We start from the raw sequence: 17,299 nt of genomic DNA, 5'->3' as shown, positions 1-17,299 counted from the left end.
GAAAAAAAAGACACTAGCTGGGTCAGTAGCAGTATGCCAAGTGCCAGGACCATGTTAATTTACTCCAGTAAAGATGCTGGTGTATCAGCTGCCAGATGGAAAAATCTAATTAAGTTTAGAATTATCCATAGTCATTCTCCAAGATCCATCCAACCTCTGCACTGGCCAAACTGATGAGTTAAATGGGAATGTGGTAGATATCACCCACCTTTGTTTCTTTCAGGTCTGTGGTAGTGGCATTAATCTCTTTAAATCTCCTAGGTACGGAGTATTGCTTCTGGTTTAATATCTTAGTAGGGAGGGGATGTTCTAGGTGATTCCCACTCAGCTCTCCCTAGTTTAAAGACCCTTGTCAATTATGTCTGTTCTCAATTATTCATCTAGGAACTAAGGAAATAACCGCAAAATGGGTCCATGGAACAATTGGGTCCACTGTGAGTTGGACTTGAGTTAAGCACTCCATCTGTTACCTGACTACCATAAGCCCTCACTTTGACTGGTCGGCCACAGTGGCACTTTGGAACCTCAGGAATTAGTTATCCCTAAAAGGTCTGGGTATTTCCTTTTCTCTAATCAATAGTCACTCTTGTAAGTGGCCTTTGGGGAAGCGTAGAGGTAGGATTCACAGTATGTACTTGTGGGAACAATGCAGGATCCTTCCGTAAGGGGTCCTGGGTTTGTGAATTGACTTGGGTCTGGAAACTGGATGAGAGATCTTGATCCTGACTTATCAAGAACAGTTTTTACTACCAGGGGTAAAGTTTTTTCCTATTATACAGATTGATCTATACAACAGGAAAAAACTTTCTAGCAAGCTCCCTATGGAACACTGAAATCAATTAACTACCACTAAAGCTCTTGGTGGGCCAAGGCATTCTGATTACTAATACAGCCCTGCTGCCTTTTATGGCAGATGTACCCACCTTGTCTTTGGCAAGTAAGTGCTGCCACTTGGCCTCTGCTATTCTAGGATCCCATGATCCCTATTGGAATCAGAGAATCCACTTCAGTGATGACATCCCCCATGGTCATACCTGGGGGTTGTGACAGAGCCTGTATGGACTGCAAAGCATAAATATTTACATCTGGCCCTTTACAGATAAAGTTTGCCAACCCAGGTCTAGGGGAACAGGTACATACTACACAGGAGAACAACCACAGAGCTTTTCAAGGATGCAGGTGCTCCCCCTGACTAATGTATTTCTCAATGCCTTCTGGGAATTCTTGTGCAACTTAGATCACAGATGAAAAATCTATTGAACATTTCCGTCTTCCTAAGCCTTTGGATTCCCTGCCGTGGAAACTTTGGCATCTCTCTCTATTAAACGTAGGTCACTGTTGAGTCCAAATTTTAGTCAGCCAACTGAGTGAGCTGTTAGAGCCACTTCTAGCTGCATAAGTTAATTAAATTTGGAATATCTAGTAGGTGAACCTGTATCAATAAAGTAGGCCCAATATAGAATTATATTCTACCCTCCTTGGTCAAATGTCCTTAGAATCTATGTCTACACATGTTCCCCAGGTTTCTGCCAATATATTATTACCAGAGTCTTTTTTTGCTGTGCAAGCTATTTCCTTCAGGTTCATTGTGTGTACCTGTTCCCCTAGACCTGGGTTGGCATTTGGTCTCTGTCACAAATACTCAACTCTGCTGCTGTAGCAACAAAGCAGCCCTAGACAGTACGTAAGCAAATGAGTGTGTCTGTGTCCATTTGTTTGTGGACACTGAAATGTGAATTTCACAAATTTTCTTTCCTCTTTTAATTTTTTAAACCATTAAAAAATGTAATAACCCTATCCTCTTTTAATTTTTTTAAACCATTAAAAAATGTAATAACCCTATGTGTTAGTGTAGGTTCATTGATTGTAACAAAGTGTACCACAGTGGTGTGGATGTTGATGCAGGGGGGTGGATGGTGGTACAGGGGGTATTTGGGAAATCTGTGTACCCTCTGTTCAGTTTTGCTGTGAACCTAAAACTAGTCTAAAGTCTTGGGTTGTGAGCTGTACAAAAACAGGTGGCTGGGTGGATTTGGCCCATGGACTGTAGCTTACCAAACCCTGCCCTAGAGCATGCTGAGATTTGACCTGGTTGTGGGTCTCCGGCAACAGAGGGTGGTTGTGGTGGGCGACGAGGGAAATATAAAATATAAGCATCCTCTTTCAAAGCATCTGCCCCGGGTGAAGTTTTCTCAGGGATTTTAATCAGGAAGGCTGGTGTCTCAGGCACCAAAGGGCCAGTTCCTTCTCTGGTGTGGCCCAGAGTGACTTGGGGCATCAAGATTATAAATTTCATCTAGCTATAACTAGTTGTCTCCATTCCAAGTGTCATTATTCCATTCTTTTCCAGTCAGTGTCCTAACTTCACATGAGAAACTTGGTGAGACTGTGAGTTCAACAAATTTTGTCATGAAAAAAAATTTATTGTAAACAATTTTAGACCTGTGGCTACAGGAAATAAGAGATTCTTTGGGGCTGTGATATACACTCTCTGGTTTTCAGGCTAACTCTCAGGGCTTGAGAGACCTGAGTTTGTCATTTTCTTTCTGTGAGCACTCGGTGTGTTCAGTAGGATCTATCCATACTACAGTTATTGTAGTCATCGTTGCCACCATAACATTCAAGTACAACAGCTGCTTGGGCTCCCCAGGTACTTGCTTTAGTTTATACTTCAACACAATCACAGCTGATAGCTCAACTAATTGTATTGCCACTGTGTGCCATGGATTACTAGCATCCTATTTCCCATTGGTAATGTGCTTGTTAGCATTGCACTTAAACCCAAAGGTGTGACAAAAATCAGTTCCCACATCCCATGTTTGTAAGTCTGTCTTCTGGAATTACCCTGCTTTTGGTACCAATTCTGTGTTAGGTCCAGTCAGGAAACAGAAACATAGTAATTTGAACAAGGGAAAGTTAATATGAAGAATTACTAACACATAGAGATTACCCACTAAAGGGTAAAGAGAACTCTGAAGAATAGAGGAATAGCAGATATGGGAACTGAGGCAGGGTATATAAGAAAGGGATATATGTAAAAGAGAGCCCACCCAAGGCTGAGATTCAGATATCTTTGAAGTCCACTGGAGTGTGGAGAAGTTCCTGAGATGCCACAGGCTGAGGACTACCACTTGCTGGGGTACCAACAAAACTCTCTAGGAAACGCACTAGGAGTTGGCCGGGGTGACAGCTGAACTAACGCGAAGTCACCTGTGGGGTGACACTGAAACTCGTGGGGGTGAGCACCATTCGGTGTCCCACACAGCAGCAGAGCACCGCGGGAACAAAAAGAGAAGAAAACACATTGGAACCAGGCACATTTTATTCATTGCTTTATCCCTGGAACCTGGAACATAGTATGGATACTTAAATGGTTGTTGAAGGAATAAACGAGTACAGCTCAAGATAACATTAAATTGTTGGTACCTTTGTTATGTTTGATTCATTCAACTTAAAGAAAAATTGTAATTTGACCTGGTCCACCAATTGAAATTGTTAAATGTGAAATTCTGAATGGCTGAGTTAAAGGATACCTTCATTTGGCTTAAAGAAAATTGATCACCTGCTAGGGCACTGATGGACCCCTCTTCTGAAGATTTGGTGTGTGTTTGCATGCACTGTTAACACACCCTTCTTTAGAAGAATGGGCCACGGTTACGACTTGAGGGCACAAAAGTGAGTTTTCGTTGCATTTTTTTCAGAGCAGAGAGGAAGCTACCACATCAAGTGCCTGCAGTCATAATCCTTTTATCAGGCATTAGTTAACCAAAGAAACAGAGGTGTGTTGGGTCTAGGAGGATTCTGGCAGATTATTTGGCCTTGCCTCCCTCGTTGTCGTCGTTGTATGTTGTCGTTGTATGGTAGTTAGGCAGAGTAGGAAAGAAACGTGCCTCCAGTTGTGTGTGGAGGGGAGGGGGATTGAAACCTCACCCTGCACCTAACTGGCTGCCTCTCTGTGCTGCCCCGGATAGAAGATCTCACTACATGTTAGCTCTATGTCCGGAAGAGGAAGGGGTACAAAAGTCATGGGAAACCAAACCCTTCCAAGACCCCACACTGCTGACAGACTTGTTATCAGAGTATGAAGAAATCTTTTTGAATCTGAGAGAACCAGAAACAGTAAGAGAGTAAATTGTTTGGACATTAATTTCCTTCTTGATTAGTGTGTGTGGTAGTGTTCCAGATCATATTCTATAATGAGAATGTTAAATATCCATGAATAATTTGCCCTACTTGGGAAAGTGTTTTTTCATTCTCAGTTTAGAGCTGGAATGTCAAGTATCCATAGTTGTCTGGAACAAATTGGCAGAATGAGTAGAAGTCAGTGAAATATGGGCTATGGACATGAATGCAGTTTAATGTTCACATGTGATTTCTACCACAGTTGAATTTTGATTATGGCTACTTGTAAAATGTTTTCTGGCTTTAAACCAAAATAATTTAAATACTTCCATTTATATACCCTGTTTAGCAGAATGTGAAAATAGAAATGGGGCTTATTATGAGTTATTGCTATTTTGAGGGAATATTTTAATTCCTATTTTGTCTGAAGAAAGAGCCTAGTTTTTATCTCTCTCTACTTAGGGTAGCTGTCTGTCATGTCACAGGTACACAACAGTCATGGTTTATGATGTCTGTTGCCCTGACATAATTAATTGTACTGTTTTTACTCTCAAGTGTATTAATCTGCTCTGACCAGGCAGACTTAAGTCTTTGAATAGGCTGATTTAAACATAAATTTCTATTGTTTAATAGCCCTGAACATTTAGAAAAAGTAAATTATATACTGATTATATTTTAGTATTCAGCAAAAAATATAATGTGAATAAAATTAAATGGAACAAAGGTATTGCAAAAAGTAGAATCTTAATTTGCAGGTTGTATCTCTTAAGAAAAGCCCACCAGAGTTATCAGTATTTTTATGTCCAGATTACTTTTTTCCCCTCCAAATTGCAGTCATTTGTTCATTCAACAACCATTTATTGGGCACCATCTAGGTGTCAGGCACAGCATATGGGGCTGGGAATACTGAATAGGAAGACACACTCCTTGCTCTCAGTTGGCCAGCCACAGAGCCATTGAGCAATGTCTTGTATCACGTGTTTAGTGTAAGCACAGGCTGCCATGCAAACACTGAGGAAAGAAGTCCCTGTGTTTAAGAGGAGTGGTACACGCAGATGTTTCCTAGAGAGTGACCCTGGGAGGATGAGTAAGCTTAGGGCAGGCAGACAGTATGGGGGAGCAAAGTAAAGTATTCTAGATGGATAGAGCAGCTCATGTGAAAGAGTAGAGGGATGTGGGTAAGGAATAGTAGGGTTAGCTGGGAACGACACTGAAACATTAAGACTGGCTTATATAGGATCTTATGTGATAAATTTGCTCTGTAATCTCTAGGTTATGGGGAAACATTAAAGGGTTTTAAACCGGGGACTAATATGAACATGTTTTATGCTAAGAAGAGGAGTGTCAGACTAGAGGCAGAGACTCTTTAGTTGGTTGTTCAGCTTTTCAAACAGATGGACAATCTGTCCCTCCACCCAACCCTAGATGTTTTTTGGAAGCAAATTCCAGGCATCATATTATCCTATCTTTATACCTGTCTGTATCTCTAAAAATCGATTCCTTTTTAAAACATAATTACCCATTCACACACACACCCCAATTCATAACATCAGATGTCCAGTCAGTATTCAGTTCACCAGTATTTTGCCCAGTTATCTCATTTGTTTGTTTTTTTTTAAACATTTTTGAGGTTTTTTTTTTTAGAAATTCACGTTCTTTTATTTATTTATTTATTTATTTATGACTGTGTTGAGTCTTCGTTTCTGTGCGAGGGCTTTCTCTAGTTGTGGCAAGTGGGGACCACTCTTCATCGCGGTGCGCGGGCCTCTCACCATCGCGGCCTCTCCTGCCGCGGAGCACAGGCTCCAGATGCGCAGGCTCAGTAATTGTGGCTCACGGGCCCAGTCGCTCCGTGGCATGCGGGATCCTCCCAGACCAGGGCTCGAACCCGCGCCCCCTGCATTGGCAGGCAGATTCTCAACCACTGCGCCACCAGGGAAGCCCTCATTTGTTTGTTTTTTAATAACTGGTTTGTTAGAATTAGAATCTAAATTTCTTTTAATCCATAGATTCTTCTATAGGGGATTTTTTTTCTTTAACACAGTTTGGATTTTATGTTTTAAAGATGCTTGAGATTTAATTGTGCTTATAACCAGAGGAGGAGAGTAGAGATTAAAAAGCAAGTCCAGGAGGCTGGAGGACTGAATGGCAAGGGACAGTATGAAAGGTGTACTTGCATAAATGCTGTCCTTGGAAAGGAGAATATAAGAATGCATTTCTTATATTCTCTGGTTGGGCAGGTTTTTTTTTTTTTTAATTAAAAAAAAGGTGGAAGATTATACCTCCCTCATAAATAGGAAGGAAAGGAGTAATGGTGGACTCATGTAGGTAAGTTTGCAATAGAGGACAGGGCAGTGGAAGAATATTACTTTCTATAAAGTAAGAGTTTATATGTTGGGCTGGAAAATGCTGGAGAAGAGAGTATATGTAACAACCTCTTTGGAGAACAAGAAAGGAAGTTGTGTAGAGATACATGTTTTTATAGGAACAGTGTACATTCACTATGATAGTCGAGTGTCATGGGAGGTAAAAGGAACAGCTGAAAACAATGTAGTGTTTATAGCTAAACTATTGCTAACTTAAGGTGTATTGTGGCCTCATGGTGGTATCCTTCACCTGAGCCCACTCTGGGGAGCATCCTGCAGGATTTCCGGTTTAAGCAAAACGAGCATACTGTGTGGCTTTTTTTTTAATGACATTTCCAAGACAAGCATGCTGGTTTGTTTTACAGCAAACCGAAAAGAAACTGTTAACTCAAAGTCATCATCTCTTTCCTGCTTGAGACCTTCAATGCTTCATTGTTTTCAAATATTGTTAGAGCTCTGGAAGTCTTTAAAAAAAGTCTCCGGCCATTTTAGGGATGGTCAAATATTATTCAAATCAGGAAGGTTGGTGGGCTTTTTACCTGTTTAGTACAGAGGAGAAAGACATCCTAATATAGTTGGATATGAGCACTTAAATCTATTTTATTAAAGAAAGTAGAGTTGGTGGAAAATCTGAGAAAGGAGTTAGCTTTCTTCTGTCACTTTTTTTTCTATTTTTAGAAAATAGAAGTACTTAAATTTTTATTTTGAAATAATTGCAAATATACAGACAAATGAAAGAAAAGAACAAATAAAACAAAGAACTTTTGTATGTTTTTCCAGATTCACCAATCAATAGCATTTTGCCACGACTGCTTTGTCTTTCTACAATCAATGTATGTATGGATATACACATTATTTCCCTGGCCAATTTTGTTTTATATTTGTAATAATAATCTAAGACATTCTCACATGTGTTATAGTGTCAACAGTAATTGAAAATAGCATATTCAAAGATTGCCTCCTGTCTTATCTGTGAAGCCCTCTTGCCAGCATTAATTTTCTTACTTCTCTTTACGTGTGTACTTTAAACATCTTCATCGTACAGATTAGCCCTTAGTGAGATATTGTATTATTTTCTCATTTCTCAGATGGCTTAATTTCTATCACAAAAACATAGTGAAGCCTGAACTTTTTCTTCGACTTCTTGACTCTGGGGGGAGAGAGGGGGGAGGTGTTGGGGGAGGGGGCTAGAAGAATGATAGTGGTAATACATAAGCCTACAGTGTAGTATGGAGAGGTGTGGACTAATATAATAGACTTTTATAAGTGGAAAGGAGCTTAGATACCAGATATTGGTACAGTGTTTTGATGATATGGGTGAGAACATTGAGGTTTGAAGGAATTAAATGAGTTAATAACTAAGGTCTCTCCAAAGAGCTGGATTAGAACCTTAGTCTACTGCCCCAATCTATGCTCTTTTTTGCTTCTTTATCTTTTTACTTGACTCTCCAGGTAAATAGCAGAATTCTCCAGAGGGAGAATGTCTCTAATTACTCTTAAGGCATCAGCTCTCAAACTTTTTGGTATCAAGACCACTTTTCACTCTTAAAAATTGGGAAACTTTTGAGGGTGATGAATAGGTTCTCTCTCTTGTGGTGATGGCATACATAGTCAAGACTAATCAAAGTATACAGTTTAAATATGTGGAGCTTGTTGTATGTTAATTGTACCTCAGTAAAGCTATTTACAGAATTTTTAAGGACCCCAAAGAGCTTTTGTTTATATGGGTTATATCTATCAAAATTTTTCAAATTAGATATTACAACTGAGAGACTTTAAAAAAGTATTCGTTAAAATAACAATAAATTCATTATACGTTAATGTTAACATTCTCCCCTCCCAATGTTTTTAATAAGTATACTTCTTTAAAAAAAGTTTAGTAAAAACTTACTAACTTAAAGTTAGTAAGTAAAACTTTAGTAAAAGTTTAGTAAGTTTAGTAAGTTTAATAAGTATACTTCTTTTAAAAAGTTTAGTAAGTATAGTTCTTTTAAGAAGTTTAGTTCTGGTGAACTGTCTGGTTTAATAGAAGACAGCTGCATTCAATCTGTCACAATATGTTGTATGAGTTGAAGTATATGAAGAAAATCCATTTCACATATATATGTAAGCTAAGAGAAAGATAGTTTTTTTTTTCCGATAACTGTGGATATTCTTTGATTTGACATCAAAACTGGACAAGTGGTAGTTTCTTAAAAGTTATTTGCAATGTAGAATCTGAAACCATATCAATGAACTTTTTATATTCTCTTAAACATTAAGATCTCTTGGTCTGTCTTAGACTTGGAATGGGTGTTACCTGATAGAATTATTCTGGCTTTGATATATATACAGATACTACTACTTGATTAATTGATACTTTTAAAATATTTAGCCATTTGCCCCTTCTGTTAAATGCTTCCAATTTCACAGAAATAGAAACTGGCCACTATTTTTTCCCATTCTACGTTTATAGGAGAACCAAGGTATCTAGGGTTGTTTCCACTGCATTAAGTAAATTGCTTCTTGTTTTGAATTTCATTTTTCATTCTTTTACTGAAATAGACTCTCTGAGTAGATTGCAATTATGCTAAAAGAAAAACCACCACGTTTATTCTGAAGGCTGTTGTTCGTGCAAGGGAGTTTTCCTGCTTTTGCTTGAGTTTTAAGAAGGAAATCTAGGTCAGTAACACTGAATGAAGATGTGGGAGTGAGCCTCTGTCAAACATGCTGTTTAAAAATAACACTGTTGGCCGGAGGCTGTTCTGAATGTTGCTCCCAGGAGAGCCTCTCTAGGCTGTGCTGCGGCACCAGTGTGGAGGGGAGATAACCAGAGTTGCATGTTCCTTCTCCAGAATGTGCTGGCAAAATGTACCCACTTCTCTGATTAAAAACTACTTTTTTCCAAAAGGGTAAGAAATGTAAGGAGAATCACAGCCTTTTAAAGTTTATTTTAGAACTGAGATAAATTAATCCTATGAAATCTTACTGTTTTAAAAATATTTTTACTAATTTTTAAAAAGTTTTTTAAATAAATATTTTTTAAATTTATTATGGCTGCGTTGGGTCTTCACTGCTGCGCGCAGACTTTCTCTAGTTGCGGCGAGCGAGGGCTACTCTTAATTGTAGCGGGCTTCTCATTGCGTTGGCTTCTCTCGTTGCGGAGCATGAGCTCTAGGCACGCGGGCTTCAGTAGTTGTGGCACGTGGGCTCAGTAGTTGTGGCTCACAGGCTGTAGAGCGCAGACTCAGTAGCTGTGGCGCATGGGCTTAGTTGCTCCGCGGCATGTGGGATCTTCTCGGACTAGGGATTGAACCCGTGTCCCCTGCGTTGGCATGCGGATTCTTATCCACTGCACCACCAGGGAAGTCCCTGTTTTTACTAATTTTAAGAACTATTTATTTATCCAAGTTTTTTTTTCCAAAGAGAATTATTAAGCATATATTCTATTAAAACACCAGGGACTTGGGAGAAATCAAACCAACAGAGAATCTTCTTTTTTTTTTTTTTTTAATTGAAGTATAATTGATTTACAGTGTTGTGTTAGTTTCCAGCGTACAGCACAGTGATTCAGTTTATACATATGTGTATATATGTGTGTTTGTGTGTGTGTGTGTGTATATATATATATATACACACACACACACACACGGATATATATTCTTTTTCAGATTCTTTTCCCTTATAGTTTATTACAAAATACTAAGTATAGCTCCCTTTGCTATACAGTAGTGTGTATATGTTAATCCCAACCTCCTAATTTATCCCTTCCCCCCCTTCCCCTTTATTTATCCAAGTTTTTACCACTTTTTCTTCTTCCCTCCTCCATATGCTTGTGAACCTTCCCAATGACACTGTGGTTTGTTCTTTGATTCATTGTAATTTTTCTGGCTTAAGCAAATGACCAGTACTTCCTGCTGAGTACTTATGCACAAATTATATCTTGCCAGGTTTTGGGGGAATATAAAAATGAATAGATAAATCAAAGGTCTTAAAATCTAATTTTAGAATTAAAATGCATTTAAAAAATTATATAGCACAACCCTATTGTGTTTCATGTTTTTTTTGTGGATTTGTTTTGGTTTGGTTTGGTGTTTTACTATAGATGAATGGTTTGTGGTTCTAAAAGTCTCAAGGTCACACCCAAAGTTAAGTGACAGAGCCAGGACTGGAATCTAGATCTCCTGATTTGCAGTCCAGTTTTCTTTCTTTAATATCGTATTTCTTTCTGATTTAGATTTCTAGCATGTGAAGAAACCTTTAGACAGCTCTAGGCAAAATACGTATTTCTTACTTTTTAGACTTTTTCTCAATTAAAGGAACTGGGCATTGCATTTACATCTTTGTTGGCTGCCTACAGCTAGTTGTTGTTTTTTTTTTAAACATGTAAAGCTTTTATAATAACATATTTGGCTCAAAAGTCTCTTTCTTCTCTCTTGCTTTCCTCACCTCCCCCTTTTTTCTCTCTTCCTCTACCTCTCTTTCTCCCTTACTCCTCCATTTTCTCCTCTCCCCCACTCTTCCTCCCTCTTTTCCATTCTTCCTTCTCTCCCTCTGTCATCCCTGCCCCCTCTTTGGCTTCATTCTCAGGCAGACTCTTTCAAGGTGGGAAGAATGATTACTGGCAGCCCAGGTGTAGTGTAGCCTTATGGCTCAAGATCCAAAATGTCTGTATATCAGATTTCCCCAAAGGACTTTGGGTCTGCCTGAATCACAAGTATACTCGTTTGGCCAGGAAAGCAAAGTACCACGATGGGCAGCCATACCAGGATCACCTGGAAGGGACTGGGGTGGTTCCCTTTAGATGGGATACAGGCAGACAACTCTTGGATGCCACTCTGTTTGGCCTTTGACACCCTAGCTATTCTCTAGCTGCCCTCTACGGAGAACTGCTGCCCCCAGTAAGTGTGTTCCAGCCAAATTGGTGTGCTCCTTACTTTCCCATTCTTGCCTGTGGTCTTAACTCATGTTTTCCTCTGCTGGATATCTTCTCCACTTTGTCTCTTTCTCAGTCTCCCAGATCCATTTAATTATATCCTCCTAACTATCCTCCCAGGTCCAGTTAAATTCTAATCTCCTGTGGAAAATATTCCAGATCATCCCATGACCATATTATGTGACCTTTAAACTCCGGTAGCAACACTTAGTACGTGTTATTGTAGACACTTATCCTATATGACTCATTATAGTTGTGGGACTATCATATTCTTCATAGTTTTCTAAGCACTTTCACATATCCTCCCTCAGCCTTATGAAGTAAGTAAGGCAGGTACCAGATGTGAAAACTGAGGCTTGCAGAGATTTGCATTGTTGGGTATATCTTAAACCCTCAGCTAGACTAATACTTGCTGCTCAGTTTTTGTCGTGCCCAAGTACAGTGTAATGGTGATGATAGTGATCAGTGTCCGTGAGAGCAAGACCTTTCACCGTTTGGTTTGCTGCTGTATCACTAATACCTAGAACAGTGACTGGCACATAACAGGTGCTTAAATAGATTATTGAATGAGATATGGTTTAAACTTCAGGGGCTTGGACTAGGTGATCTCCTAGGTGCCTTCTTCTCTAAAATTCTAAGGTTGCCGCTGGGGCAGGGGAGGGGGGACGGATAAGGAAAGAGCCAAGGACATGAAATAGAAGCAGTCACAGATTTGTTTTTTTTGTTAGTAATATGCAAATTATGACCACTAATACTGTTTATAAGAAATCTATCTGTCAATTAATAATTCAGAGTAAAATAATTCTTATTGGTGATTCTTGTTTTTCTATTTCTTTTTTTGGACTCCCTGTAAATAACCCAAATCATGTACACCAGCAGTGTACAGAAGATAGGGAAAGAGATCAGAAAGTATTGAAAAGGTGGGAAGTTTGCCTGGGGAAAACTGAAGTGGAGAACCTCAATCTCTGTTTTTTTCTTTAATATTTCATATTTCTTGGTGCTGTTAATTCGGAGCTGCATAATCACCAGTTGATTCGTTCTTGCTGTCTTATTGCTCTCCTGAAGATTTTACGTCTTTTGTTTCCGTCAGCCTTGAGACTTTTTCTCCAGCACCATCTAAAAATCAGAATGTGGCAGTTATCAAACTGGCCCTATATATCTGCTGAAATAATGATGAGTACATATAAGCTACTACAGAATATTAAATCACACAGTTAACCCAGTTGGACTATAGTCAGCTCTGGAGAACTTCCTTGTGTTGAAATGCCATTTAAAGTTGACTCTCTTAAAGCCAAAGGAGGGACAGAAAAGAGAAAGAATCCTGGGGAGAGACCAAAATGGGGAGGGAGGGAGTGTTTTGAGGGGATGGAGAGGTTGCATTTCAACCTCTGGAGGTCTTAGACATGAGTTTGCCAGGGCCACATTGCAGGATGTTTTAAGTCCCTTCTGGTACTAGATGCCATAGCTGAGCTGTATTGCTGAGTTTTTCTCTTCTCCCTGTCCCCAGGTTGTACCATAACTAATGGTGTATTTACTTCTGTACCTTTGTCATTTATTGATAGTTGACCTAGGGAATAGCTATGTGTGGAACATCCTCTACATCCATTGTAAACTGTTATTGATGAAAGATGATTATGATGATCAGTTTCCGTCTTAAAAAGATATTCATGACAGATACTGCCTAAATTTTAGAAAAAGTCTCTCCTGAAGAATTGATTTGCTCCCTTCTCTTATAACTTATAGCAGAAGTTTCTTAGTTGTGTGCAGGTCTGGAGGCCTGGAACCTTCAGAGAAGAACAACTGCTAGAGGCTCTCTTTGACAGGTAGAACTTGGGAGGCTTTGTCATGTACAGTCTACCTTCAGCAGATAAGTTTCTCAGAGATTAGGCATTTCACTTACATAAGAAGAGTTTTAATTATAAAATTATAATTGAAATATCTTAAGTAAAAATACAGTATATTATCCCCCTTCCATTCTCGCAGGCATGGAAGATAACTTAAAGTCCACAGATTTTTTATGCTTAAGTAAAAATGTTTATAGAAAAAAAAAAATAGCCTCAGATATCTAACATTCTCTTGGGATGTGTTCCTGAAGGAACATTTCAGGGAATGTAATCTAGGATAAATTTTTTTGTTTCATTCCTCTTCCTCCTCTTTCCTCAAACGCTTCATGTAGTTGAAATCAGATTTAGGTGATTCTGTGAAACATGAAAATAAAGGACAGTCTTGAAGGGGAAAATTTGCACGTCAAGGCAACCTGATGAGTTAGCTAGTAATAAAGGAGGGACAGTTCTGCCACTTACCCTCGAAGTTTGTCTTGAGATTAGCAGCAGGTATGTGGATTTTTTTGAAGTACCCTGTGGCTGAGCCTTCTCCTTCTCCCAGGTACATCTTTTTAAAGTCCTAGTCTTTTTTCCAGAAACAGGGCAGTAGGGAAACTTCAACCGTGTTTGTACTGTAGCTATTCAGCCTTTCAAAACTTCTTTGCTCACTCACTTCCATACCTTTCTCCACAAAAATTCATAACCCCCAACAAGGGAAGTATACGCTAAAGGCACATACCTGGGAGTCCTAGATTTTTTTTTTAACCACTTTATTGAGATATAATTTACATACTATAAAACTCACCCATTGTAAATTTATAGAGTTGTGCATTCATCACCACAATCCATTTTTCAAAAAAATTTTTTACCACCCTTAAAGTTATCTTGAGTCCATTTACACTCAATCCCCATCTCTATTTACAGTCTAGGCAACCACTGATTTGCTTCTTATCTTTATAGTTATCTTTTCTAGAAAACTCATATAAACAGAATCATACAGCATATAGTCTTTCATGTCGTGCTTTTCTCACTTAGCTTAATGCTTGTAAAGTTCATCCATCCATGTTGAGGTGTTTATCAGTATTTCATTACCGTTTACAGCTGAATAATATTCCAGTATATGTACCATATTTTGTTTATCCATTCGTCAGTTGATGAATTTTGGGTTTGTTTCCAGTCTTTAGCTATTATGAATAACATGGCTGTGAACATTCATATATTAGTCTTTGTATAGATATTTGTTTTCATTTCTCTCGGGTAGACACCTAGGAGTGGAATTGCTGGGTCGTGTGATAAGTCTAAGTTTAACATTTTAAGAAACTGTCAAAGTCTAGATGTAAACTCTTACATTTTTCAGCAAGAGTGCCAAGATAAATTAATGGGGGAAGCACAGTCTTTTCAAGAAATGGTGCTGGGAAAACTGGATAGCTGTATGCAAAGGAGTGAAGTTAAGCCCCCTACCTAACACCATATAAAAAATTAACCCAAAATGGATCATATACGTATATGTAAGAGGTAAAACTATAAGACTCTTACAAGAAAACATGGGCATAAATCTTTGTAACCTTAGATTAGTCAGTGGTTTCTTAGATATGACACCGAAAGCACAGATGACCAAAAAAGTAGATAAACTGGACTTCATTGAAATTAAAAACTTTTGTGTTCCAAGGACATCATCAAGAAAGTGAATCTTACATTTCAGTAATAAAAATAACCAAGTGGCTTAATTTAAAATTGGGTAAATTATTTGAATAAACCTTTCTTTGGGGGAAAAAAACATAAAAGTGACCTTAGATAAGCACATGAAATAATACATAACATCATTAGTCATCAGGGAAATGCAAATCAAAACCATGATGAGATACCACATCACACCCATATCTAGAATGGCTAAAATAAAAAAAGATAATAGCAGGTGTTGGTGAAGATGTGGAGAAATTGAAACCTTCAGACATTACTGGTGAGATTATAAACTGGTGCAGCCATTTATATACATTTATGGAAAAGTTTGGCAGATCCTCAAAATGTTAAACATAGAATTGCTGTATCACCTAGCAGTTCAACTGCTGAGCATATATACCCAATAGAATTGAAAACGTATGTCCACACAAAAACCTGTACTTGAATGTTCATAGCAGCATTATTTACAAAAGCCAAAAATAATCAGATGTCAACAGTGGTACCTTATAACTTTTGTTTCCTGTTTCTATTTGAAGGGTCTCCAGCTGAATTCCGTGAAGAGAAAATGGCCTATCAGGGATATCAGAATAGCCAGAACTGGCCAGAAAATACAAACTTTTGCTTTGAACCCGAGCAAGTGGTGAATCCTATCCAGGCTGGTAAGTGCAGGGCTTGCTTGTGACTGCTGAATGTGAACTATGACATAAACATGGAAAAGCCACAATCACCACTCAGATAAAACATTTCAGCCTAAATATAGCTTGTAAAGCACAACCAAGGTATAATTATTTCCCCTGAACATTTAGTTGACCCTTTCTCCTCTCTATTTATCCCTTCTTCTGAGGCAGGTGCCCCTTTCTTTTCTCCCCTTCAAAACCTGTTTTGAGTAAATAAGCTGAAATTCATATTCATTGAGGACTAAATGATCAATAGTATCTTAGAACCTTAATTCTTCCAAAAGGAATTATTATAGTACTAATAGCACCATTTGTCAAATGCCTATTTTGTGCCAGGCACAGTACTAGAGCCTCAATATACATATTATCTGCGTTTCTTACCTAACTCTGCCAAGTATATATTATCCTCATTTGACCAAAAAAAAGAAAACTATAACTTTTACCCAATTTGTATAAAATTCAAACTAATTTATAGAGACAAAAAAAGCGTATTTGTAGTGCCTAGAGCTGGAAGTGGTGGGAGGGATGGACTGCAGAAGCACCTCAAAGCAGTAGTCGATACCTCCATGTCAGAGTTAATCAGGTTGAGAGCTCATGTTATTTGTTTCCACTTATATATGGTTTCTTTTTTGCTATCTAACTTATAAGGTGCCCATAACTGGTTCCAGATGATCTAGTACTTGATGTTCTTTACCACTCTCCAGTCATTGGCTGTCCCAGATGTACGTAATTTTTAAAGAAAGCTTTAATGAGATGTAATTCACATACCATACAATTCACCCATTTAAAATGTACAATTGAATGGATTTTAGTATATTTACATATATGTACAGCCATCACCAGAGTCCATTTTAGAATATTTTTTGTCACCTCATAAAGAAACTCAGTACTCCTTAGATTTCACCCCCATCTCCTTATCCACCCCAGTCCTAAGCAACCACTAAATCTACTTTCTGTCTCTATAAATTTACCTATTCAGGACATTTCGTATAAATGGAATCATCATGTTAATATGTGGTCTTTTGTGACTGGCTTTTTTCATTTGGCCCAGTGTTTACAAGGTACATGCATTTTTTGGCATGGATTAGAGCTTCGTTCTTTAAATGGGCATGTAATATTTTGTATGGATACACTGCATTTTGTTTATTCATCAGTCGACGGACATTTGGGTTAGTCCCCCCCTTTTCTTTTTCAAACTATTGTAAATAATGCTTTCTAAAGCATTCGTGTGCAAGATTTTGTGTAGATGAAGGAATGTAACCTGGATTGGAATTGCTGATCATATGGTAACTGTTTAATCATTTGAGGAATTGCCAAGCTGTTTTCCAAAGCAACTGCAACATTTTATATTCCCACCAGTAACCTATGAGGTTTGTAATCACTACATCCTTGACAACACTTGTTTTCCCTTTTTAAACAATTATAGCTAACCTAATGGGTGTGAAATGGTATCTTGTGGTGATTTTGATTTGCATTTTCCTAATGGCTGATGATGTTGATTATCTTTTTATCTTTTCATGTGCTTATTGGCTATTTGTATATCTTCCTTGGAGAAATGTGTATTCAGATCCTTTGACCATTTTCTAATTGGTTGATCTTTTTGTTGTGCTGTAAGAATTCTTTATATATTCCACATACTAGACGCTTATCAGATTTATGATTTGCAAATATTTTCTCCCATTTTGTGGGTTGTCTTCTGATTTTCTTGGTAGTGTC

General features: G+C 38.3%; 1 protein-coding gene across 1 annotated transcript in view; it reads left to right on the top strand.

Annotated features, from left to right (window-relative positions):
- MAP4 (microtubule associated protein 4) overlaps positions 1 to 17,299 on the top strand; it is a 108,265-nt gene that overhangs the window by 34,300 nt on the left and 56,666 nt on the right. The window contains 1 exon segment of the mRNA XM_036867881.1: positions 15,443 to 15,565. Within this exon segment, the coding sequence (XP_036723776.1) occupies positions 15,443 to 15,565 (123 nt within the window).

The sequence above is a fragment of the Balaenoptera musculus genome, chromosome 11 (assembly GCF_009873245.2).
Source record: "Balaenoptera musculus isolate JJ_BM4_2016_0621 chromosome 11, mBalMus1.pri.v3, whole genome shotgun sequence".
NCBI classification, from domain to species: Eukaryota; Metazoa; Chordata; class Mammalia; order Artiodactyla; family Balaenopteridae; genus Balaenoptera; species Balaenoptera musculus.
This window is presented reverse-complemented; position numbering and strand designations above follow the sequence as displayed.